The 27795-nt window shown below is 34.3% G+C and overlaps 1 protein-coding gene across 1 annotated transcript; it reads left to right on the forward strand.

Annotated features, from left to right (window-relative positions):
- The first annotated feature begins 213 nt into the window (after positions 1-213).
- BBS7 (Bardet-Biedl syndrome 7) lies at positions 214-27736 on the forward strand. The gene is made up of 19 exons (XM_026667057.2): positions 214-372; positions 3402-3467; positions 6493-6555; positions 6765-6940; positions 8726-8912; positions 10647-10719; positions 13213-13329; positions 13814-13944; positions 15400-15484; positions 16504-16603; positions 18173-18365; positions 20802-20876; positions 21200-21265; positions 22623-22762; positions 23095-23259; positions 23580-23689; positions 23784-23887; positions 25093-25216; positions 27481-27736. Exons 1-19 carry the CDS (start codon positions 337-339, stop codon positions 27615-27617), a joined length of 2148 nt encoding a protein of 715 aa, XP_026522842.1. The 5' UTR covers positions 214-336; the 3' UTR covers positions 27618-27736.
- The last annotated feature ends 59 nt before the right edge of the window (positions 27737-27795 follow it).

A 27795-nucleotide genomic window follows, 5' to 3' on the forward strand; every position in this document is an offset into this window, starting at 1 on the left:
TTCTTCTGTTAAATCCACTTGGATTTCACCTCCTCCTTGGGATCTCTTCCAGATTCAGACGCTCTTGAGTTTTCAATCCCGAGCTGGGGATTTATTTTGCTTGAGTGACAGCTCCTTCTTCAATCACGAGGCGCGTTTAAAGCGAAGCGCACCGCCCAAGAGCGCACCGTCTCCAATAAAAAACTAGGGCATTGTCGGGTTTACGCAAACCTGCTTCGTCACCATAGTAACGAGAGGACCGGAGAATAGTTTTAGGCCCTAAACTTTTGCGATACTGATGCCCGCGGAAAGAGGAAGCCGAAGCCAGCCTTGGTAACTTGCCCATTGCCCATTGCCATGGAACTGAGTCTGAACCGGATAGATTACCTGCAGGTACAGCGGGCGGTCGCGATGCCTTTGACGGCGGATGTCGGTTGTTTTGCGCCCCCTCCCCCGGAAGCATCTTTTTTTAGTCTTCCTTCTCTATGCAGTTGTTACTGCAGACCACCCCTATTCGTACGTCTATGGCAGCCTTCCCGCAAAAAGCCCCGCAAAAGGATTGACCTATTGACAATATTGGCCGGGAGATGGAGTTGTAGTCCAACCCATCTGGATGGCACCGTTTTGACAATTCCTGCTTGGGAATTGTCAAAATGATTTGCAGGAAGAGAAGTCTGAATTCTTTTTTTGAATAGTTTAATAAAATAAATCCAGTGGGTGGGGGGAAGAATGAGATGTGAATATGGCTCTTCAATCTTTTGGGTATAAAATTAACTTATAACCTGCAGAGTTACCTTTTATCTTTTTTGTTAGTTAAACTTCCATCATGGAGTTTTTTATTAGTAAGAAAGCTTTGAGGAAAATTTCCAAAAGTGCTAATTTGAGAAATATGATTATCTAATTTTAATTGTTTCTAACTTCTAATTAAAACAAAGGGAAACTAATATATTGCAAAGCAAAGAAGGCATAGTTTAACATCCAAGAATGCATCTAATCCAGTATAGGCCTTACCAGAGGCTTTATTATAAAATGAAATAATGTGCAGTAGCAGTCAAGGGGGTGGGTAGGTCAACAAATCAAGTTAGTGGCTTGTAATCAAAGCCCTGCTCCTTCTATCATGTATCAGTTGTGCGTGTGTGTGCACACACACACACAAAGGTTGAAACCTGTATTGCACAGCTTGCCCACCCTCCCGACTGCCAGGGATACCCTGGCTTCAGTTTGGAATATTTTCAACTTGGAATATTGTGTCTTGACACAAACCCCATTACTAAACAAGTACATTTAATTTCTTATTTTCAGAATCTGAGTCCAAAGGGGAATACCAAAAATACAGAAAGATATGAGGTTTTGTATCCTGTTTATCACTGGGGCTAAAAAATCTGGGCTGCAGAAGCCTAGATAACTACTAATAACAAGATACAGACCTATTTCTTGCCATCTCCTAGGTGTTCATATTTCTGCAGTTCAGATCTGGTAACTCTAGTATCATCATAAAACTATTAACATACTTATTAAAATTGACTTTCTTTCAATACTATTACATATTTCTATATTTCTATATTTTATTCTTAGGTTTTTGGCCTGTTTCCTGTTCCTTGAGTAGCATTCCCTAACTTAAACCCAGTTCACAATTGAGGGTAGGGTCCTCTTGGACCTGCAACTCCTGCTAAAGGAACAAGTGATAGTTGTGGCTAACTCTAGTGTGCTAATGGTGATCACTGCTAAAATAGGCGGCTCTGCTCATGCCTTAGTCATCTCACAGTTGGACTACTGTAAATGTATATATTACATGGGTTGCCTTTGAAGACCATCTAGAGTAGGGTGTCAAACTCGTGGGGTCATGTTCCTATGACATGACATTTTGCAACGTTTTTTTCCTTCTCAGAATTGGGTTGGGCGTGGCCTGCACGTGACACATCTGGCTTGCAGGCTGCCGGTTTGATACCGCTGACCTAGAGGCTGCAATTGGTGCAAAATGTAACAGAATGAGTAGTTTTAAGGGAACCTCAGTATGTTCATTTAACACACCTATATGAGTGTACATGCTTACAGTGGGATTCCATTCAAGGTGTTTGTAAAGCTCTTTAGCACATAGAACTGGTTTATTTGTTGTATTCCACGTGTTCCATTAGAAGAGACACTCTTCAGTTCTATTCCTTGAAACAATGTCATTTGTCAAGACTTAGAAAGCATATTTTTTTCAGATGTGGTACCTGACTTGTGGCATGATCTCCCTCAAAATTCTGTGTTCTTGTTACTTTGTTTGCAATTTGCTTGTATGGTTGTACAGTATACCACCTGGAGTTTGTGCACTAAAGAAAGCTAGCCATGGTTGCTACTTGCTCTTTGAGCAAGTGGATCCAAAGATTTGTGCCTAATTGCCATGAAATTCTATTGTTTTCAGGGAGGCTTACCCTTCATGAGTATATTCAAATCATTTTGAACTGACTGCTTTAAAGATTTAGAAGAGTTTTGAGTTTGCAATATTTCCAAGGTAAAATATTTTGAGGCTGGGGTATTTTGAAATTAAAACAGGTAAAGAGAGGGAGCCAGTTTGGTGTAGTGGTTATGGCTTCAAGCTAAAAACTGGGATATTTTGAGTTCTAATCCTACCTTAGGTCTGTTAGGTGACTTTGGGCCAATTACTTTCTCTCAGACTTGGGAAGGAGATAATGGCAAGCCATTTTTGAAAAACCTTGCAGAGAAAGCTGCAGGGACTTGTCCAGTTAGCTGACGAAAATCAGACACAACTGAATGGAATAAAAAATACTTAGTATGCTTACAATTGAATCATAATTTCTTACTCTTCCATTTAGTATCATAAACAGGTAGCCCTCAACTTACGACCCCAATTGGAAGTAGAATTTCTGTTGTTAAATAAGGCAATTGTTAAGTGAGTTTTCCCCATTTTATGACTTTTCTTGCCTTAATTGTTATGTATATCACTGCAGTTGTTAAATTAGTAACACAGTTGCTAAGTGAATCTGGCTTTCCCATTGCCTTTGCTTGTCAGAAGATTGTGAAAGGTGATCACATGACCTTGATACTCTGCAACTGCCATAAATATATGCCAATTGTCAAGCGTCCACATATTGATCATGTGATCACATGGATTGTGCAAAGTTGTAAGTATGAAAGATGGCCATAAGTCACTTTTTTCAGTGCCATTGTAGCCCAAACTGTCACCAAATGAATGATTTTAAGTTGAGGACTGCCTGTATACATATAAAAAGAAAGCATATGCATGCTTTCTTTTTATATGGATACTTTGGAAAGCCAGTATCATGTTGAAAAACATGCATTTTAATAATTAAATATTTGTTTTTCTCTATATAGTGTACTCACATTTTGATAAATGAAAATTGGTTTTAAAAAGGATGCGTCAAATATAAATACTAACATTTTTTATTTGCAACTAGGTGGGCGTGACATCTCAAAAAACCATGAAGTTGCTCCCTGCATCAGGACGCAAAGCTACACAAAAGGTATTTATTTATTTGATTCATATTCTATACTTTGTTCAGGAGCTCAAGACTATATAGAAATGTATTTATTAAAATAATTGTATGTCATAAAGATCAGACTTAAAAATTGTGCCTTTTTCTAAAAAAGAAAAATAGTATAGAAAAAATATTTCTTTTTTTTTTAAAAAACAAGTTTTATTAATTTTTTTCAAAACACACAAGTCGTCATTATCCATTACATATTTAAACCTTTTTCCATTATAAATTTAACATGTCAGATAAACTATAATTCTATTTTAAGCCATTTCCATATAAACCTACAAAAACCTCTTATCCATTTTCTCTTTCTTTCTGTTTACTCTTATTCCATTTTATTATTATTATTTCATCTATTTCTTTCTGACTTAGTTACCATTATTCTCTTTCTATATTTCTGCAAGGTTTCATTAATTCTCCCCCTAAAAAAAAACATATATACACAACACACAAAACATAAAAAAAATCTTTTTGGAAAGTAACTTGGACCCAGGTATTTCTCTCTTCATGGACTTCAACTATATTCATACTCATCTTACATATCATTACTTATTTTATTTACCATTCTAAATCTTCTATATTAACTTCTCCCCATATTTCATTCTTTTTAATTCTATCTTAATTAATCATCTTAATTTGAGTCATTATATTTGTATCTTTTGTCCATTCTCTATTGTACCTTTGTCTCATTCCTTTTAAAAAGAAAGAAATTTCTCCTGAAATCACTAATCAGAGTATGATGCCTTTCTATCTCCCCACTAAATTAATCAAATTAATCTATAAAATACCCAATCCGATTTTGCTTGGTACATTCTAACTGAATAATACATCCAAAACAATTAAATACATAGTTAAACAATAGATCTAAATATTAAAAACAAAATACTATAATGAAAGTTTTATAATAACATCAATACCATAATCTTATTAAACTCTTTAATTAAAGTTTAATATTCTAAATCTCCCCTCATATTATATTTTCAAACCAATCATTATTAACATTTCAACATTTTAATCTCTTATCAACTCTCAAGCCATTTAAGTTTTCTATTTCTGATACAATACTACAATATCATCTTATGTACCTTGCAAAATCTCTTTGAAGAAATTATACTTATCCTTTATCCCTAAAAAAAATTCCTTTTTTCCCATTTAATTTCAAAACTTTGTAGCTTTTTCTCCACCTTTTCCCTTTCTTTCTTCTCCCAACAAACCTTTCTAGCCCCCCTTCTTCTAGCCTCTGCCTTACTGGCTTCCTTTCTCTGTCGTATTCCTCTTCCCTTTTGTTTACCATCCTTATATTGATTTTGCACCTTGTTTTTCCCTTTCTTAAATGTTTTTTAAATCTTAAGTCCTTTATTTCTCTTCTTTTCCCTCTTCCTTCCCTCTTGGTCGAGTTCTGAGATTTATTAAAGATGGCTTCCTCTCTTTGTTCTTCTTCTGCTGTCTTCATCTGTTGCAATGTTTGTTGATAGTTAATGAACGCCATTTCCAAAAAAAGGCAGGCTTCTTTCAAACCAGCTTTACCATTTTGTTTTGCTTGCTCATAATCTTTTCTCAGTTCCTCGATAGAAGAAGCCATTATAAATCTTTTCTTTTCTTTTCTCTTACAACAGTCAGAATATTCCAAAGGAAAAATAAGACAATCCCAAAGTTATCAGTCAGTCCAAACCAAGACAGAGTTCCCACTCTCTCCTCCTTGGGTAGTATCAATTAGAGAAAAAGAAAGTCCAAATCTGTTTCTTAAAATCTTATTGCAATATATTTTAGTCTTTCAATCCTTAAGGCATCTCCTCCAACAAAGTCTTAGCATACAAATATTTTTTTTTTAGTCCTCTCTTTTCCCACTCATCGCTTAAAGCCAGTTTTCACCTAAAAAAAATAGGTTTCTTAATATTCACTTTTTATTCCGTAAAAAAAAAAGAGGGTAAGCTATCCTTTCAGCACCATTAAACTGCCGCTTTTTTCCTCTTCTCGAAGGTATCATTCAGAAAGTCATACTTTTCAGGAATTTTGTTAAATATGTCTTAGAGTCCTAGGAACCAAGAAAACTTTCTCCTCTCAAGCACTTTCTCCACTTCCTCCTGCGCATTCTTACCCGGCTGCCAGCTTCTTTGTGGCGGCCATTACGGACTGCCGCTGCACCGTCCCTGTGAAAGGGGGTTCTGCCGGCCGGGAGGGGTCTGCAACACCCCAAACCCTTCTCCGGATCCCCTACCTTCAGCTGCCCCTGCAGGGCAGCCTAGCTCCGTGCCTGTCTGGGTCGGAGCCCCAAAAAACGGCTAGCGCGGCAGGGATCGCGCAGCTTCGCAAATCCCTGCCGCTCGCAAAGCCGACAAACCGGAAACTCCAGAAAAAATATTTCTATCTACTTTATGTATGAAGTATCCTAAAATACAAATAATGATCTTGTGATTTAATCTCATGTTGCTTATGTTTAAAACTCTTAAGTTTTCCTCTTAATTTTCCTATATTTTTACATATAATTTGGCAAGAAGTCATGCAACATAATATTTTTTTCTCATATATCCTTTGACAACAGTCTAGTGGTACATGCACAATTTGAATCAACTTAATTCCATTCCATTATTTTCCTGACGATTTTTCTACAATATCCATCATTATACACTATTCCTCTAGTTTCTAGATAAACTACTTGTCCTTTTTCCCCAGTCTCGAGAGCTATAATATCTTTTCTTTTTTATCCTTTAAGTACAAATATATCACTTCTGCCCATTATTTTAATTCTTCCAGGTTTACTATATTTAATTGGCTATTTACTCTCCTTGAATATTTGCCTGTGATATTTTATATTTGCACCCATTTCATTCAAATGGTTTCACAAAAGAGAATTATTTTAAAGTATCACACAGCATTTTAAGAGGAAGAATCAAATAGAAAAGAGAAAAACAAATCTAGATCCGAGTGTATAAATTATACATCTAACAAAAAGTTTGGTTTTCCTTTGTGCTCTTAAAACAATAGTATATACATATCCTCTTATTTAAAGGTTGTTACTGGAGATCATGATGGTGTTATTACCTGCTTTGGAATAAAAAAAGGAGAAGCTATCGTAAGTTTATTAATTTATATAAATAAACAAATTAACAAAATAAAGTAACTATTATAAAATGTCAAGTAAATATAAAGATAACCAATTTGAAGGATCATTTTCAAATGCACTATGACAGTAAAAAGAAATACCTATATTTTCTGTGAATCAAATCCTATGAACCTTTATTTTGTAATGATACAGAATATACTTTATTTTTTGTATTTTAGCCAGTATTCAAGACTTTGCCAGGAGAAAAGATTGCAAGACTAGAACTGGGAGGTGCCCTTAATACTCTTCAAGAGAAAATTTTTGTGGCTGCTGGTTCTGAGGTTCGAGGTTTCACAAAAAAAGGGAAACAGTTTCTTTCGTTTAACACCAACCTCACTGAAAACATCAAAGCTATGTGTGTATATAAAACATTGACTTAATGGTGCTTAGTTACTTACTATATTTAATTTAAAAATGACTGAAACTCACATATAGACCAAAAGAAAATCCATATAATTAAACCATCATGCTGCAAACTTCACTTGCGTATTATAAAGAACGCTCTCTTTGTCACCCATAAGAGGAACATTTTAAAAAGGTTCCTAAACTTGCAAAAGTACTTGCACCATATTTACTAATATTCAGAGAATTGTTACAAAAATATAAAAACAAAATTTTCAGAGGAAAAAATAAATGGATTTCTTACTGGATTGTTATCGGGTGGGATTCTGCTGGTTCTCACCTATTTGCTAGAATCTATTGTTAACTTTCTAAGCAGTTGGAGAAACAGTTGTTGGAAGAAATTTCCTTTTGTTTTTTCCCCACCATTATTACATTCTTGGCAGTATGCCTAGACTTACTGTCTCCTAAGGAGTTTTTTTTTTCTTTGTTGGTACTTTCTTAAAGGGGAAGTGTTGTTTTAAGCTTTTTACACTGCTGTTGGGAGGAAATATTCCCCTGTTCAACTTCTTCCAGCCAGGATCAGCACTTTGAAGAAATAATTGAATAATGAAGCAGAGCTGCCTGAAAGAAGCTTTTAATGACAAGGAACCAAGATGAGTGACATTCAGCAAGACTTCTTGGCTAGCTAGAAAGATTGACATTCAAACATAAGTTTACATACCCTTTCTGAGTTTTGGTCTAAAACTGGTTTTTGGTGAAGTTTAATTCTCTGCTTGGTTATGTTTATACCTGTGTTTATTGATGGGATAATTTTCCCTATTCAGCTTTGTTTGGAAGGAAAAAGGTTAATTTCTGTTCCTGAAAAGAAACTGGGTTGAGAAATCTGGCTAGTTCCTTTTCTATTTGTTCTGGTAATTGGTTTAACAAGCAACAGCTACTGTTGATTTAATTATTTGTATTGTGTTTGAATTTTGTCCTGCCACGCTTTCCTTTTCTATCTGGGGAAGGGTCTTCTTGCACTGCTTTAGTAGTATCTGGCACTGTCCTTTTGGGGTGTACTTCCAGGAGGCAGGATGCAAGCTTGTTACTGTTTTTTTTACTGTCTTTCTGCGCGGCGTGTGACCTTTCCTTAAATCTGGATGATTTTTTTAGGATATCTTGTGAGGTGAGCTGGTATGTTTAAGTGGTGCAAATGGATCTAAGGATTGGTTCTCCTGTACATGCTCTTTCTGGAGAGCTTAAATGACCTCTCTGCTAAAGGGTTTCACTTTATGAGCAAGAGTTGGTTGGTGATAGTTATCATTGCATTTTAACTATTTTAATTCCTCAAGGTGCTCTGGCACTGATTTGTAACTCCGGCTTGCAGGTATTTTTAATCTAATGATTGGTATTTAGGGCAGCTTTTTATAAGCAAAGAAGCTTTTTGTACTTTTGTACAGGTAATCCTTGACTTACAACAGTTCATTTAGTGACCATTCAAAGTTATAATGGCACTGAAAAAAATGACTTATGACCATCTTTCACATGGCCGTTGCAGTATCTTCACTGTCATGAAAGGCCGGGTAAGGAGAAGTACTCCTCGACATATGTGACATTGAGTTGGCCACGCCCACCCAGTCACGTGACCACCAAGCCACATCCATCAACTAAGCCATGCCCCGGTTGTTAAAAAATTTGAATCCCACCCCTGATTGTTATGTTGATTCTAAGTGTATGAATATTTAACAAATTATAATGTTCCCAAATTAGTGCTTTACCTTTTTTGAAAGTTTTAATTACAATGCTATTATTATTTTAGGTATATATCTGGATCAGATCTCTTTCTTGGTGCAAGCTACATTTATAACCATTACTGTGACTGTAAGGATCAGCACTATTATCTATCAGGGGATAAAATCAACGATGTTCTCTGTCTTCCACCAGATAAACTGTCTTGCATTATACCGGTATTAGCATGTCAAGATAGAGTTCTTAGAGTTTTGCAGGTAAACCTTCTTTGTTTGTTGCCATTATTGAAACCTGATTTATTAGTAGTAACCATTATTTATTACAGTTAAAAGGTTAGTTAGTACAGTGAAACAGAAGACTGTTCATCTGTTCATTCATATCAATAATTGTATACAATCATTTGCAAGGAAATTTTATCTGCTTGAAGCTATTCTGGTAAGTTTTTTATGAAAGATTACTATTATTATTTATTTGGGGGTAATTGTACAGCTCTCTGTAAGTTGAAAGGATAGGGATGAATGTTAGGAGCAGCAAATTTAATGCTACTGTAGTTCTTTGTCTGCAGGGATTGGTAGAAAATACTAAATTAGTTTTGAGAAGAAGAATTTGAAAGATTTCCTGATTCTGGAAATTCTGTTTTAGGCAGTAATTTAAGGAGTGAAACTACAAAAAAGCTTAACTGAACTGCAGGTACTTAATTTTATATTTTGGAGCAGCTCAGAAATCATTTGTTCTTTGATTGGGTCTGCAGTCTAGTTTGGAGTAAATGTATGTGTTGGGATGAAATTAGGCTCCAGTTTTTGATAATTTGGTAGTTTAGATAGTTATTGATTGATTAGTCTTACAATCATATTTAAAAAATAAAGGTACTATACAAAGTCTATTTCCAGAAAGTGAGGGTTAGGGTTAATAGGCAAAAGAAAGAAAGTTAATAGGCAAAAATACAGTAGTAAAATACATATCTGCTAAATACAAAGAACCAACATTCAGATAAATGTATTGGTTTTCCACAATATTCTGATCTGTTCGGAATAATGTATTCTTAGATGAACTGTCTTGTCTATCAGTTTAGCAGTTCTACTAGTAATGTATATATCAGAGCTCAGGAGGAAATAGGACAGCCTGTAATTCAGGTCCTAGTGGATTTTAAATATCTTACCGTATATGCCGGCGTATAAGACGACCCGGCGTATAAGACGACCCCCCAACATTTCCACTCAAAATATAGTTTGTTATATACTCGCCCCCTCTTCCGCACGCCTTCCACTTTTGCACTTTTTTTTTTTTGAGGCATTTTTGTCTACCGTGGAAACGAATCCCGTGAAGCCGAAGGAGCAGCCAGCCTTCTCCCAGCTCCCAGGAAACGAGGCTCGCACCGCCCGGGCTCCGCTGAGGTATCCGGCTGGAGCTGTCAGGAGTTGTTGCCGCTGGCGCGGCTCCAGTCCAGCGTTGCCTCGGGAAGGAAAGGCAAAAGGAAGAGCCGCGGCTTTTGCCTTTCCCTTCCCGGCGCAACGCTGGACTGGAGCTGCGCGGAGCCGCGCCAGCGGTAACAACTCCTGACAACCCCAGCCGGATACCTCAGCGGGAGCTCGGGCGGTGCGAGCCTCGCTTCCTTGGGAGCTGGGAGAAGGCTGGCTGCTCCTTTCGGCTTCACGGGATTCGCTTTCCACGGTGCGCAAAAGTGCCTCAGCCGCGGGCAGCCGCAGTGCTTCCCAATTACTATTTGCCGGCGTATAAGATCGACCCGGCGTATAAGACGACCCCCCCAATTGGAGGCATCTTTTTCAGGGCAAAAAAGTCGTCTTATACGCCGGCAAATACGGTAAGTTTAAAAGGGGAATGCAGTTGACAATCAGAACTCCAGTTTTCATTCCATTCAAAAAGCAGAAATGCAGTTTTGAAATTAAAAAGAAATCCTTTATATATCTTCTAAATTAAAATTAAATGTTAAGGATTATAAGTAACATTATCTCCATTTCATTTTTTTTGAGGGTTCAGATTTACTATATGAAATGGAAGTTCCAGGTCCACCTGCTGTTCTGGCCTTGAACAATGGAAATGGTGGTAAGTAGAATGTTTAAAAGTCTTTTAAATGTTATTAAAATGATGAATCTGATTTTCATAAATTGTTTTAATAACTTCACATACTATCATATGTATTTTCTATAATATAGAATTATTCTGATCCATTTTATATAAAAATGATGGAAATGAATCCCTCGATTGGCAATCTCTATTCACTGGATGCAATACTGTTGAAGACCATTACAACATATTTTTACTTGAAGTCAAAAGAGTCATCAAACTATATGTTCCAACAACAACTCCAAAAACAAAACAAAAAAGCAGATTACCCATATCAATAAGGAAACTTCAATCCAAAAAGAGATCACTCTGGCGGAAAAACAAATCTGGTCACGTTGCTAATTTCAAAAACCGATACAAAAATTTATGCCACCAGATAAAGACCGAATGCACCAATTACCACATTAAACAAGAGGAAAACCTTCTAAGCACCAATTCCACCCGTGCTTTTTACAATTTTGTAAACAACAAACTAAAAGACTCAAGGTCCATCCCTCCCTTGATAGGACCTGATGGTAAAGACTGCAGCGACGACACCATTAAAGCCAACATCTTTAACACATTCTTCGGCTCAGTGTTTGTAAACAGTAATGGATCATGCCCAATGTTTCCTAGCCGTACCACAGACAACAATAACGATCTAATACATATCGATTTTACAGTAGACAACGTTGAAAAAGCACTACGCAACCTAAAACCATCTCTATCTATTGGACCGGATGGAATATGTGCCTACTTCTTAAGAAAACTATCCGCTGCCATAGCCAAACCTCTAAGCATAATCTTTGAAAAATCTTTCAGAACCAGCTCCTTGCCCAACCTATGGTTACAAGCCACAGTCATCCCCATCTTCAAAAAAGGGAGACCCAAGCCTAGTTGAAAATTACAGACCAATCTCCTTATGCTGCGTCACCTGTAAAGTCATGGAATCAATTATTAACCAATCCATCATCCTCCATTTAGAGACAAACAACCTACTCTCCAATAAACAATTTGGTTTCAGAAAAAAACTATCCTGTAATCTGCAACTCTTACACTGCAAAAACATATGGACTACACAACTCGACCAGGGCAAAGCAATAGACGCAATCTACATAGACTTCTGCAAAGCCTTTGATTCAGTGGTACACGACAAACTACTCCTAAAAATAAAATCTTATGGTATCTCTGGACAACTGAATAACTGGATAGAAGCATTCCTGTCAAACAGACAACAAATGGTCAAAATTGGGAACGCCCTATCAAATCCAGTACCTGTCAATAGTGGTGTTCCCCAAGGCAGTGTTCTAGGACCAACTCTCTTCATAATCTACATAAACGACCTTTGTGATCATATCAAGAGCAATTGCGTTCTCTTCGCTGATGATGTAAAGCTGTTCAATACCACAGACAATACTACTACCCTACAAAAAGATCTAGACTATGTATCTGAATGGTCTAACATATGGCAACTCCAAATCTCAACAAATAAATGCTCTGTCTTATATATTGGTAAAAAAAATCAGAAAATAAAATACAAGCTGAATAGTCAAGATCTTGTTGATGACCCAAGCTCTGTAAAGGACCTGGGAATACTCACCTCTAATGATCTAAGTGCTAGAGCTCACTGCAACTACATAGCCAAAAAGGCATTAAGAGTTGTTAACCTAATCCTACGTTGCTTTTTCTCTGGTAATATCTCACTACTAACCAGAGCATACAAAACATTTGCTAGACCAATACTCGAATACAGTTCATCAGTCTGGAATCCTTATCACGTATGTGATATTAACACAATTGAGAAAGTCCAGAAGTATTTCACAAGAAGAGTTCTCCACTCTTCTACCCGCTGTAGAATACCTTATGCCACCAGACTCGAAATTCTAAAACTAGAAAACCTCGAATTACGCCGCGTCTTCGGTCCGACTTAAGCATGGTATATAAAATCATACATTGCAATGTCCTACCTGTCAATGAATACTTCAGCTTTAACCATAACAACACAAGAGCACACAACAGATACAAACTCAAAGTAAACCGCACCAAACTTGATTGCAGGAAATACGACTTCAGCAATAGAGTGGTCAATGTCTGGAATACTCTACCCGACTCTGTAGTCTCTTCCCCAAACCCCAAAAACTTTAACCTTAGACTGTCTACTATTGACCTCACCCCTTTCCTAAGAGGTCTGTAGGGGGCGTGCATAAGCGCACCAACGTGCCTACCGTCCCTGTCCTATTATTTCTCTTATTCTTCTTTTATTTTTCTTATATGTACCCATTTCATATATTCACAACTATGTATACACTTGTACTTATTATCTTGTAAACAATTGACAAATCAAATAAATAAATAAATAAATAAATAAAATGAAGCAAAGTGGGTTTTTTTATTTTGTAAAACTTTAATAAAACAAATTAAAATTTTTGGAATCCACTGAATGGAATTCTACTCAATGATTATTCTAATAATAGTTTTAATTTATATTTCTAGGTGACTCTGGTGAAGAAGTTTTGTTTGGGACATCTGATGGCAAAATTGGCTTGGTACAGATTACTGGCATTTCTCCAATAGAAAAGTGGAAAATTGGAAATGAGAAAAAAAGAGGTGGTAAGTGTTATTTGTTGTTTTCCTAACAGTTTTTAGTATAATTTGATAAAAAAATGTATTATTTAAAAATAGGAATAAAAACAGAAAATACTGTACATAAGATTCTATCATTTTTCACTGCTATTTTTGTAGAATTTTCAATCAAATTGGTTTGAAATTTAGCAAAATTATAGGCCTTATCTAGTATCTAATATAATATAACTTATTATGACAAATATAAATAACTATTTTCTATGAAGTTGATATTTAAAGGTTATATAATGGTGGCACTTATTCTATTTATAACTTGATTAAAATATAACTCCTGTGAGAAATTTATTTCATTCCAGAGCCATGTAGACAGTTATTTTTATCTATCTATCTATCTATCTATCTATCTATCTATCTATCTATCTATCTATCTATCTATCTATCTATCTATCTGCTAGTTAAGTATAACAGATGAAATTATAAGACATAGATAACCTGTTTATTTTTTTGTCAGGCATCTTATGTATGGATAGTTTTGACATTTTGGGAGATGGGGTTAAAGAATTGCTCATTGGTAGAGATGATGGAATATTAGAGATCTATAAATTTGAAACTGAAAAGAACCCTGTTTTCAAATATGAATATGTAAGTATATTGTGTAAATCTATTATTTCAATTCAAGTAAGGCAATTTATATACTATTTTCCTAAATAATTCAATTGCCTTGTTTCAAGTATTTGTATGAATTAAATCATGTAAAATGACTGTCAAATTGTTAGGAAATCCTTTCTCTCTCTCTCTCTTCCTCTCTCTTTCCTCACCTCCCCATTCCCAATTCTGACTTTTCATTCCAAACAGTGAGAAGTGTTTTTTAAGTCATTTGGAGGAGACTTTAATCTTAAGAATGAGTTAAAACCTGATTAAATAAATAAGAAAAAATAAGTGGTAATGTGTCATGCTTTCTGGAAATAATTGGAGATAGGGTATTTTCTTATATTTATATTCAAGCATAGAATTCAAGCTAATATACCTGAGGTTTACTGGTTATTCTCAATCAAAGCACTCAACTGACCTATTTAGTTTTAGCAAGGATCCTGGTTTATGTGAATTTAGAAGAATATAAATATACCTCTGTTGGATCAAGGCAAAGCCCATCTCTGTCCTGCATTTTGTTTCCCGTAATAGTCAACTAGCACCCTTTCATGTCTGTTTACAAATTGTGTTAGTCATGTTTTCTTTCAACTGCCTTTTTTTTTCTTTTCTCAAAAATCCTAGATGTTTAAAAACCCCAGTCCTTTTGATTGCCTATTTCTGCACCTTTTTAGACTCCGTTACAGGTTGTCCTTTACTTACAACAGTCCATTAGTGACCATGCAAAAATACAACAGCACTGGAAACAAAGTGACTTATGGCCATTTTTCACACTTACAACCATTGCAGCATCTCCGTAGTCATATGATCAAAATTCAGATGCTTAGCAACCGGTTCATACTTACAATGGTCGCAGTGTCCTGGGGTCCTGTGATCACCTTTTCTGACCTTCTGATAAGCAAATTCAATGGGGAAGCCGGATTCACTTTAAAACTGTGTTACTGACTTAACACCTGCACTGATTCACATAACGACAGTGGCAAGCAAGGTTGAAAAATGGGGCATAACTCACTTAACAAAAACTTAGCAACCGAAATTTTGAGCTCAATTGTGGTCATAAGTTGATGACTACCTGTATTTCCTTTTTTTAAAGTGGCAACTAAAATTGTAAATCTAGATGCAGAAGTGCCATAGATTTATATGAGAGAAATGTAGAGAAAGAATACACAATAAAGACAATATAACAAAAAGCAGATTATGCCTATTTTATGCAATCCTTTTCAAATGTAAGAGGGATTAAAATCATGTTTTCAATTTTATTCAATTGTCTTCCCTTCATTTTTATAAGTATTTTATAAGTAATTACAAGTGTTTTGTGTTAGGTAGACTTTCTTGCTATCTGCTTTTTCAACTTTTTTGAAATCTGAGAGTTTTTCAGTATTATTTTGTAAGATTTTAAACAGCATGGAAAAGTAAATATATGTTAAAAGTTCTTGTTTGTTGTTTTAGGCTTTGTCGGAGAGTGTCACATCCATCCAAGGTGGCTGTGTTGGAAAAGAGGGCTATGATGAGATTGTAACGTCAACATTTTCAGGTTAATTTTACTTTTACTTCTAGAGTTTTTCAGTTTAATTTCAATTTAAGAAGAATAAAATAATATTACAAAAATAACATATATTCCATAAATTACATATATACCATAAATTACATATTATATAACATAAATTACATATATTGCCTAACTCTTTTTTGGACACCTATTCAGTCAGTTCATTGTAAATTCATTTTGGCTGTGTTTAAACTAGATTCTTTCTTTGGAAATTTTTCTTTCACTCTATAACTCCTATAGTTGAGAAATATTTTTAGGTCTCCCTGCATTTACTATAGATGTGAGATATCCCCAGGTCCTTAAAAATAATTCAGGCTGACTACTGTGAAGGCCATTTCAAAATCTTGTTTTTCTTTTCTCCATTGTTTTGCCAGTATGCTAGGTCGCTATTTTGTTTAAATGTCTAATCACTTTTCAGCTTTAATTTCTTCAGTGATTTGGAACATTAACTTTTAGGACATGTTGACTTTCCAAAACATGTTTGCCATCTTCAAATGTGTTATGTAGTTTGTTACTAAAAAGTTCAATTTTTACATATTTCATCAGTCCAGAGTGCTTTGTTCCCATAGCTTCAGGCATACAAAGGTTTTCTTTTGCCTACTTTAAATATGATTTTCATAGAAATCATAGAAGGTTTATTCTGGCAACTTTGCTATGCAAATCATTGTTAGTCTGTATAAGAAGTATTGTATGAGATGGACCTTTTCTGAAGGCCATTTTCAATAATGTGAGAGTTCTCTTTGTAGAGCATTTCAGTTCTAGCAGATGTTTTCTTCATCTTCCAGTCTTGAATTTCTACAATGCTTAACAATGCTTCTTATCCAGCATATGACTTATGGTGATGCGGGCAGCATCATATTAATAAATAAATAAAATAAAACATTGTTAGCTGGCAAAATATAGACAGTTTTTTAAACTTATGGATTCATAGAGTTTGAGTAGAAATGCCTAAAATTTTGCATAACAATAGGAACCTGAAATCTAAAAATATATTCATCTTTTAGGATGGGTGTCTGGATTAACTACAGAACCTATTCACGGAGAATGTGGATTAGATGAATTAAAGATGAATCATGAAGTGCAGAATAAAGTTTTGTCCTTAAGGTAATGTAACAATTTTGTGAAACTGCAAAAATGATCCTGAGGTAATAATTTTGCCTTAATGTGGCACACATTTTGAGTTGTTTTATGTTGGTGCAATCTAATTATATACTTGCTACTTAGTTGCCTTGTAAATGGCCAGCCAAATGTTTGTGATAATTTGTTATTAAACTTTCAATAATTGTTTTGCATCACTTTATTTTTTTGGTTAAAAAAATGCAGGAGACCTGTTTTTTGAGAATAAAATAGATTTTATAACACACTTTATCTATCTGGTAATATTTAATGGCCTGCACAATCAATACAAGTTAAATTAACATAGTTATGAAGTTATTATGCACATTATAACCAGATTTGCTTCCTGTCATATAGCTGGCTTAATTTCCTAGAATAACATTAGGTCAGAATTCCCCAGTTTAAATATAGTGCAAACACAGCCTAGTGTATCCTTGTGCATCCTAGCAAAATTTCAACTTCCTGTCAGCTTTCTCTCTGACTTGTTTGTTGGAACCATGGGATTTGGCAACTGGTACTGCAGGGGTTGCCATTGTTAAGTGATATAATTGTGCTTTATAGCTGCATTGTTTGCCAATGGAAATTCAGATCCCAATGTCATTGAAAGTTAAAGACTAAATAAACAGTGACTTTGATGTACTATTTTTTACCTCCAATTTCAATTACAGTATTGTTTTTAATGCATTTTAATATTTATTTTACCCCACTTTTCTGTGTGGGGTACAATGAAGTCTAAAACAATGAATTAAAAATAAGAATTGAAATAAATAATTAGAAAACAGAACATCAAAGTCACCATTTATTTAGAATCAACACGAAATAATAGTGTTCTGGACAATTTTTAAAGACTTTTAGAGTAAGCACAGGCAGAGAATATTCCATAAAATAGAGACAACCAAGAAAAGTTCTCTCTCTGGCTCACACCTCATAAATGGATCTCATAAAGGAATAAAGGAGAAATTGCAGTAGATTGTCCCTAAATTACTTGACCAGCCTAGCAGATTCAATGTTATAGTTGGAATTGCTGAAATTACCATAGGATCAGATTGTGGTTTAAAATAAAGCTGCTATAAGAAGTTATGAGAGGCTTTCAGTAGGCTACTGAATTAAACAGATGGTTTTTAATAGCACTTTTATTTGTGCAATATTAAGAAAATATAATTCCAGCATTTAAAATCTATTATATATTTAAAATCTATTATATATTTCCAGGACAGAATTCTGCTGTTTATAATTTTAATATTAATGGGTTTATTTCCATTATTATGGTCCATTGCACAGCCAGATGTTCAGACTGGATTTGACATTTTTGCCTACCTATTGTGTCCTTTCCAAGGCCTGAGAAAGGCAGATGTGGATGTTTGATGATATTATTATTTGTTAAATTTATTTGTTGTTATCTCTTCATGGAACTATTCTAGGCAGCTTTATTCTAAGTGGCACCATTTTACCTTGTTTCTCTCTTCTCTTTCTTTCTCCCTTTCTCATGCACATAAACATGCACACATACACAAATATATAGTAATTTTATGTTTGCTAATTATTGTGTTGTCATAGGAATGAATTGGAACAGTTACAGATGAAAGTACTTCAAGAACGTGAAAAATACCAGCAGTCTTCTCAGTCTAGCACTGCTGTTTCAGCAGTCCCAACATTCAGTATAAATGATAAATTTGCATTAAACAAAGATGATGCCAGCTACAGCCTTGTTTTAGAAGTCCAGGCAGCAATTGATATTGTCTTGTTACAGGTAAGATTCTGTTTATAGAAACTTAATATATCCTTGCAACTGGATACTTATTTATATTTAAAGTAGATGAATTCCTAATATTATCCAGTTTTTCTCTGAGGGTTATACTTGGATGGAATTAGGACAGATATGTATTCTGACAAAAACTGAAATATAGAAAATCAGATTGAAATGGATAGTTTTTTTCAAGTTCAAAAATTTTATTAGCTTATCAGAGTATGAAATACAAAATAAATAAATAAATAATGGGAACTAGGGAATGGGAAAAAGGGAAAGTGTAAGGTAGATGGGGAAAAAGTGTTGATTTCTGACATTTACAACCTCAACTTTTACTTTGATACAATAATATATATTCTAGCCATTATCTCATCAGCAAAAGCAAAGTCAGTTTCATTTTTTTCATCACAAGCACAAAATCCAGATGCAGTTTTCTAATCCAAATATAGATATGTTGTTTTCTTTGAATAAAGGAATCAATTTAAGCATCCTTTTTTTCTTTACTGTGAAAAATATATATTTCTATTTGCACTTATTAATCTTTATAGGTTATTATAATTTATATTAGCAAAATTTACTGTACTTTTTCAGATTCTCTAACCTTAAAGAAAAAATACTTTTTACATCCATTTTAAAACTAAACGTTTCTTTAAAAGTATTTATAAAATGAATTAATTCTAATACCTCTTTATTTAACATCCTCTTAACATAGATACTTTCAAATGCATTTGCAATATTTTACAAACTTTAGAAATTACTTGAGCATTATAAATTTCTTTCTATTACATATATCAGATTGGTAAAAATCCATCCTAACTCCAATTAAATTTAATATTAAATTTAAGTCACTCCTTCCATCTTATCTTCATAAAATAAAATCTTTTTTTCTTCTCTGGAATGTCTATCAAGTAATTATAATTTTTTTCTCAATTGTGCTGGGACACTTAAAATCATCATCATAATAAAGCTTGGTGTCAGATTTGTATTTCACAGTTGTAATTGCATCTTTTACATTATTAACTACTTATGAAATTACCTCAGTGGTTTGATAACTTTCTATACATAATTGCGTCTTGAAAGTAGTTTGAGTAGTTTTTATAATATCCTTATAACATAATTGAATAATGTGAAGAGTTTTATTTAATAATTTTTCAAGCACATCTCTAATAATTTGCTCAAATCCCTGCTCCATCTTCTTAATGTCCTCTTGTGATCAAAGAGTAGTTTTTTAAATAAGTCGTTTAAGAATTGCTGGCCCGAGTTCATAAAAATTAGAAAGTTTTTAACTACCCACAATAAGGCAAATCCAAGCTACAAATTACTTAAAAATAGTAAAATAAAACCACAACTTTCTACCCTTATGTTACTCCATCAAAGTTAAAAAAAGATACTCCATGCTTCCTTATTTTAGCTTGCTTTCAGCAACTCTTTTTCTCGCTTAACAATAAAAAGTTCTGAAAATGGCTGAAATATTCCAAAAAGAGTAACAGGCTATGGCTGAAGAGAGCCTCTTTTAATTTAATAAAGATAATAATCCCTATAAGTGATTAAGAAATTAAAGGCACAACTTATTGTCCATTTGAAAAATAAATTTCAAAATGGCTTTTTCAACAATAAAGTGATTGCAGCTGTGCCTGCCAGCTGAACAACTCACCAGCTCACTCTGAAGCACAACTCCTGAAGCTACTTGCAGACCGTTGCTGTATAGAGAATCTTGTGGAGTGATTCTAGGACTCCCCCTACCTAAATTAAAAGAATGCCGGTATTTCTTTTATTAGTAAGTTGAAAAAGCGACCATCTAGAAAAAAACCCTTCCAGGGACTTTCCCTGGATATATTGTCAGTTGGCCATCTTCACCGGACGTCCTAGAATTGATAGATTTAAACTAAATTACTGTGTTATTAAATGCTATCTCACTTAACTGATACACTTAACTTTGAATTTTTCCCTTCAGTTTCAGCCCTGCTTAACTAACATATTCTCATGAATCCATACTTTATTTTAAGAGACACAGAAAAAACATACATTATTTTAAGAGAATAATGAAGTGAGTGCCAGATTTTAAATAATACTTGCAGGAGTAAGGATTAGTCAATCACATGTGACATGAGCTTCTTCTTTTTTTTTCCTTTCATTTCTGACAGTTTGTCATGCTCTTGTAGTAAAAAAATGTACATATTGTAATGTACATAACTGTTGAGTCACATCATATACTAATTACTTCATGGAATCAATATCTATTAATGATTAATGTTTTGAAATATTTGACATAATTAAAAAGATAGCAAAGTGTGAAACAAGCTTAAGAGCAGCTCCTTTTTTAGACAATGACATCTTTTTACTGTAAGGTTTACAAGTATCTTAATTGTTATATAAAAAGACAATTGAGCTACCTAAATATTCAACTGTCCTTCAATTTGGTACTATTTGTCACTATAGTGTGATGTTCCTATAGACCTAAAGGATGTGGATAAAAATTCAGCTGTGGTCAGTTTTACCGACTGTGAATCTGAGGTACGTGCAGTTTAATTCAATGAAGTTAACCAGATTTTGGCTTTCAAATCTACTTGAAAGTAAAGTTGTTAATCAATTTGAATAATTTTTGTTTTTAATAAGAATGCTTTTAAGGCACATAACAGTTGAGTTATTATTGACTTATTAAATTTCTTCTTTAAAAAGAAAATTGACGTTAGTAAATGTTCTCAAGTTGTTTGATAGTTAACACAATTTAAATTGACTTTTTAATGCTTATACTAAATGTTTATCTTCATAGTAGAACAATTTTGAGTCTCTATTCTAGTTTCTAAATTACCTGTCCAACTATAAATTTTTCACAGCCAAATGGTAACTTCCTCCTTGCTACTTATCGGTGTCAAGTACATACCACCCGAATAGAACTTAAGGTAATGATTTAAACAAGATAACTGACTCTATTAACAGAACTGCAAATTTCAAAGCATATTCAGAACAGAGCAGCAGTAATCCTGAAAAATACAGATGAGAAGTTATATTTTTATTTTAGTATTTATGTAATTTATGTACTAATTTTTAAATATTCAATATTAATGTGACATAAGTAGATGCCATGCATAAAAATGATCTATAAGTTGACCTTTGAAAGTTAATTAACCCTCCCTATTTCATTCAGATGGAATTAATTGTCATCTTCCTATTTTCAAATGACTAGTTCTTTTGTAGAGGCTTATTGGCTTAATACAGGCTGCTTGAATTCAATAGTTCTTAGATCTCTTTTTTGTACATCTAAATGAAATATTTTTCAAGAAGGCAGTTGTGTTGATATCAGTTTCAATATATAGTAAGTAACGAATTAGATGAAAACTGGTTAAAGTAGAATGACATAATTATTTCATTTAAAGATGAAATGTTTTAAATAATAGGCGAAGTTTAAAACTATTGGAATAGAACTCCAAAATTTTATAAATTCATGAAATAGTATATTTTCTTTGGCAGCAATAGAATAGAATAGAATATAATAAGTAAGAAAAAATTAATGTGCATTATAATTGTATCTAAAGATCATATAATTTTTTTCACTTTTAAGTAGAAATATAAATTCTAAAAATCTTTTTTAAAATAGTGTAACATGATATGCATGCACTTTGTCAATCTAATACTGTAGTGTGATCATAGTATATCTATGTATCAGTATAGTTTCAGACATTTTTATCAAATAGGCACAATATAGCACTATATAAGGAAACATGAATTTTTCACATATTAATTTAATATATCAATTGAAACACACTCTAAATATGACACGGTAGTCTTTAAGCACTGTTTCGTTAAATCTTAAATTAGGATTAATGTAATTTCCAGTGAGTTCATTGAGACTTCTAATTTCTAAATAGACAGAATAGCATTGTAGCTGGTGAATTGCTATCCTTAGTTACAAGTTTTAAAATATAATGAATATCACCAAATAACAGGACATTATATTAATATTCTAAACTATTTTTAGATTGATTTTTTTATATACAACTACAAGTTTTGGATGTTAAGCTAAATTCAGATGAATGAATGAATTCTTTATTGGCTAAGTGTGATTAGGCATACAAAGAATCTGTCTTGGTGCATGTGCTCTCAGTATACATAAAAAGAAATGATACATTCGTCAAGAATCATAAGGTACGACACTTAATGATAGTCATAGGGTACAAGTAAGCAATCAAATCATACTAGGAAACAGTCAATATAAATCATAAGGATATAATACATTTATACTCTATGTTTCTTGAACAGATTCTATCAATTGAAGGTCGCTATGGAACTCTGCAAGCATATGTCATTCCAAGAGTTCAACCCAAAACTTGTCAAGTTCGGCAGTATCAGATTAAGCCTCTGTCACTTCATCAGAGGACACATTGCCTTGATCATGATAGGTATTGTTTTAGAGTTGTTGCACATTGAATCTAAACTGCAAGTTAGTTTGAATAAGGGTACTGAAGTGAAGACTTTCGAAAGATATTATAATTTAAAATCTTTAAAATCTAAAAAAAACTTACTGATTTTAATTTAAGTTTTTCTGCATAAATGTGCTTAGCGTCCACATGTAAAAATTACAGGCATGATTCTGATCTCATTCTGGCACTGAAAGCAATTTTCTGAGCCAATGACTTGAATGACTTACATCTGTCCTTGTTAATGAAGCAGACTTTCTTTTAATGATTTTAAAGATCTTACTCTGTGTTTATTTCATTTTCTTGTTATCCAGACCCATGAATACATTGACTCTCAAAGGACAGTTCAGTTTTGCTGAAGTTCATTCCTGGATTGTATTTTGTTTGCCTGAAGTTCCTGAAAAGACACCAGTGGGAGAGAGTGTCAGCTTCTACTTTCAGAACACTTTTTTGGATACTCAGCTTGAATGTACTTACAGGTAAAATGAAACAACTATTGAAACACACTATCTTTTTAAAAGGAAGTATGCTTCAATCCTAAACAGATGAATTAAAAATTGATGTTTAATCAAACTTGTTTGAAGAGTTATAACATTTTGAAATTTATCTAAAACTTCTCAATTGGGAAATATTTAAATTAGGGACCAAACTATTTAATTAATGTTAGCCAACTCATAAAAATATTAAAAAATAATAAAAAAGTATTAGTTTAGAAATATTTTAAAGTATTAGTTTAGAATTAGGTACAATCATTCTGCAAGAATCTTTATTTTAAATGGGTGTTATATTGTTCACTTAGGAAAGGTGAGGGTTATTTCAAATCTGACAATATATCCACAATATCCATTCTCAAGGATGTACTCTCTAAAGAAGCCACTAAAAGGAAAATTAATCTCAATATATCATGTGGTAAGGATTATTTTTTTACATTTTATGATTTCATTCTGTACATAAAATATATACCAGTAGCTATTGAGTTTTTTTCTTGTTGGTCTTCTTTTAGATATGGATGAAGCATCTGTGAATCATACATTAAACCTTATCCATCCAAAATTAGAGTACCAGTTGATGTTGGCTAAAAAAGTTGAACTAATAGATGCTTTAAAAGTAAGTCTTTAATAGATTAGTTGATAGTTGCTTGTTTGTTGTGTAGTCTTTTCTATTGTGTTACATGTTCATTAATTGTTTTCAAAACTATAGGAATTATCTATTCCATAGATTTATATGCCATCCAATAGCTTTGGACAATTTATAAAAATTATAATCAGATAATATATTAAACACTATTGTTGATAAGGTATAGTTTGATCATTCCTTAAACTGGAATATTAAATAGATCTGTTCAGTTCCAGCATCAGTTTGTTTTAGGATAGGTGTTCTCCTGGGGAATAACCATTAATATGCAACTAGTCATGATATCTGAACAAATTAGAATTCAATAATGCAGTAACAATAAATAATAGAATATGTGCTTTTATATACACAAAATTCCAAGTTGTCCTTGCAATTAAAATTATCCCTATAGAAGGACTGTTTTTACCTGGAGAACTGGTTCAAATCAGAACAGACAATATTGTGGTCAGTGAGCAAACAATAGTCAGAATTAATACCATATATTCCAGTTTCAAATATTACTACCATAATTGTGTTCTGACCAGTAACTAGCAAAAGATAATTATTAGCAAAGAATGATATTGAATTACAAGTAAAAAGCAATTGAAAAAATCTGCAGCACCCCTCCACCAGTAATCAGCACTCAGATCAGCATAGATTAACTCCAAGGTTAACTTCAGACCATCAGTCAATTAAGCAATACCCCAATCAAGGAACTGCCAAAGAGCCATCAGTAAACAGCCCAACCAAAGAATCTCTAAGATCACCCCCCACTCACACAGACAGGCAGGACACAAGAATATAAACTAACAGCAAACAGCAATGATGTTACCCAGCGAGGGTAATGAAATGTCTGCAAGAAAACAAGGAAGCTCAGAGAGCATCAAGGATCCCCTCCCCCCATATTTGCAATTGTTTGATTATAAATACATTGTAATGTTTTAATCCATTCATCTTATTCTTGCCCATAACAATCTGGGTTCTCATTTTACCAACCTTGGAAGGCTGAGTCAGTCTTGAGCCAGTGAGACTCGAAATGCTGAACTGTTGGCAGTTCTCTATAATCTATATATTATATATTATCTATAATGCATAATCTGGATTCTTAATTGCATCCATATGTGTATAACCTTGCAACTATTGCATATTTTAGTTGAACTTCTTTAACTGTCTTAACGTTTTATTATTATCTGATTAAGGAATTGCAGGCTCATGAAGGTAATATGGATTTCCTGATTCCAGAATACCGCAATATTTTGGAAGAGTCAGATCAGCTACTCATAGAACACAAGAAACAGCCAACATCTCTTGAAAGACTTTATGGTTGGTTCACTAACGTTTTTCTACTATTACTTCTTGTTTTAGCAAGTGATGGCTTCTGGGAAAACAAATGTGTCATTCTTGTTGAATATTTGTTTCCCTTTGATGAAAGATGTTTTAGAGCCTTTAACATTAAAAACACACAATGCAAATGTTTTATGTTAAAGGCAAGGCTGGAAATAGTTAAGTGGTGGATATTATACACTGCTCAAAAAAATAAAGGGAACACAAAAATAAGATATCCTAGATCTGAATGAAATATTCTTATTAATTACTTTGTTCATTACATAGTTGAATGTGCTGACAACAAAATCACACAAAAATTATCAATGGAAACCAAATTTAGCAACCCATGGAGGTCTGGATTTGGAGTTACACTCAAAATTAAAATGGAAAAGAACACTACAGGCTGATCCAACTTTGATGTAATGCCCTTAAAACAAGTCAAAATGAGGCTCAGTAGTGTGTGTGGCCTCCACGTGCCTGTATGACCTCCCTACAACGCCTGGGCATGCTCCTGATGAGGTGGTGGATGGTCTCCTGAGGGATCTCCTCCCACACCTGGACTAAAGCATCCCCAACTCCTGGAGAGTCTGTGGTGCAATGTGGCATTGGTGGATGGAGCGAGACATGATGTCCCAGATGTGCTCAATTGGATTTAGGTCTGGGAACGGGTGGGCCAGTCCATAGCATCAATGCCTTCGTCTTGCAGGAACTGCTGACACACTCCAGCCACATGAGGTCTAGCATTGTCTTGCATTGGGAGGAACCCAGGACCAACCGCACCAGCATATATGGTTTCACAAGGGGTCTGAGGATCTCATCTCGGTACCTAATGGCAGTCAGGCTACCTCTGGCGAGCACATGGAGGGCTGTGCGGCCCCCTAAAGAAATGCCACCCCACACCATTACTGACCCACTGCCAACCGGTCATGTTGGAGGATGTTGCAGGCAGCAGAACGTTCTCCACGGCGTCTCCAGACCCTGTCACGTCTGTCACATGTGCTCAGTGTGAACCTACTTTCACCTGTGAAGAGCACAGGACGCCAGTGGCAAATTTGCCAATCTTGATGTTCTCTGGCAAATGCCAAACGTCCTGCACGGTGTTGGGTTGTAAGCACAACCCCCACCTGTGGACGTCGGGCCCTCATGGAGTCTGTTTCTGACCGTTTGAGCAGCCACATGCACATTTGTGGCCCGCTGGAGGTCATTTTGCAGGGCTCCTCCTGTCCCTCCTTGCACAAAGGTGGAGGTAGCGGTCCTGATACTGGGTTGTTGCCCTCCTAGGGCCTCCACGTCTCCTGATGTACTGGCCTGTCTCCTAGTAGCGCCTCCATGCTCTGGACACTACACTGACAGACACAGCAAACCTTCTTGCCACAGATCGCATTGATGTGCCATGCTGGATGAGCTGCACTACCCGAGCCACTTGTGTGGGCTGTAGACTCCGTCTCATGCTACGTGAAAGCACCGCCAGTGAAAGCACCGCCAGCATTCAAAAGTGACCAAACCATCAGCCAGAAAGCATAGGAACTGAGAAGTGGTCTGTGGTCACCACCTGCAGAACCACTCCTTTATTGGGGATGTCTTGCTAACTATCTATGCTTTCCACCTGTTGTCTATTCCATTTGCACAACAGCATGTGACATTGATTGTCAATCAGTGTTGCTACCTAAGTGGGCAGTTTGATTTCACAGAAGTGTGATTGACTTGGAGTTACATTGTGTTAAGTGTTCCCTTTATTTTTTTTGAGCAGTGTATATAGAAGTGCTTTATATTTAATAGAAAAATTATATATAATTATAATTTAATGCATTAAAATTAATATAAATACTTGTTTGAAATATTCCAGACCTAGGGATCACTGTTTATTTCTATGCTTGGAACAGGTCTCTCAAGTGTCTTTGGACATATTGAATACTGAAGTAGAAGATACCTATATAATGAGCTAGTTATATATTTAATATAAATATACATGAAAACTTGACTACACAGTAAAACACAGAAATGTGAAAATATTGGGTAGAATGCACAATATGTTGAAGAAAATGAAAACCTTACCAGATTTCTTTCTATATTCTGTTTGTTAAGATTTCTGATCTACAACTATATTTCATTAGAATATTCCACATGACCTATATTTTATGGATCATTCATAAAATTAGTACCTCCCATGGTTTCTGTTCTTTATTAAACATTTGCAGTAGTATATGAAATTGTTGTTTTCTAATTTTGATCAATTAATGTTTTTATATTTTATTTTTCAGGTATGATTACTGATTTGTTCATAGACAAATTTAAGTTCAAAGGTACAAATGTGAAAACCAAAGTTCCTTTGCTCCTGGAAATTTTAGGAAGCTATGATCAAAATACATTACTTGCATTTTTTGATAGTGCTACCTGAACTACAAGAACTGAAAAAGCAATGAAATTTCTTTGAGAAGATATCAAGATGCAAATGAAGAAAACTGGTGTTTCATTTATATAGTTTATATATATTACAGTGCTTTTATTTCTATTGAATTATTGCGTTGTGTTTTGTGATACCATGGGGGAGGGGGGAGGGAGAGATAATTCTAAAC

Source organism: Notechis scutatus, chromosome 4 (assembly GCF_049901735.1).
Source record: "Notechis scutatus isolate UNSWTSFEM ecotype Mainland chromosome 4, rNotScu1.2, whole genome shotgun sequence".
Classification (NCBI taxonomy): Eukaryota; Metazoa; Chordata; class Lepidosauria; order Squamata; family Elapidae; genus Notechis; species Notechis scutatus.

Excerpts from the sequence above, each read along its gene's own strand:
- BBS7 (XM_026667057.2), top strand. The coding sequence starts at position 337 with ATGGAACTGAGTCTGAACCGGATAGATTACCTGCAG. Across the intron at positions 8,913-10,646 it reads GAGTTCTTAGAGTTTTGCAG|GGTTCAGATTTACTATATGA; the intron begins GTAAACCTTCTT and ends ATTTTTTTTGAG. Across the intron at positions 23,260-23,579 it reads CAGCTTGAATGTACTTACAG|GAAAGGTGAGGGTTATTTCA; the intron begins GTAAAATGAAAC and ends TTGTTCACTTAG.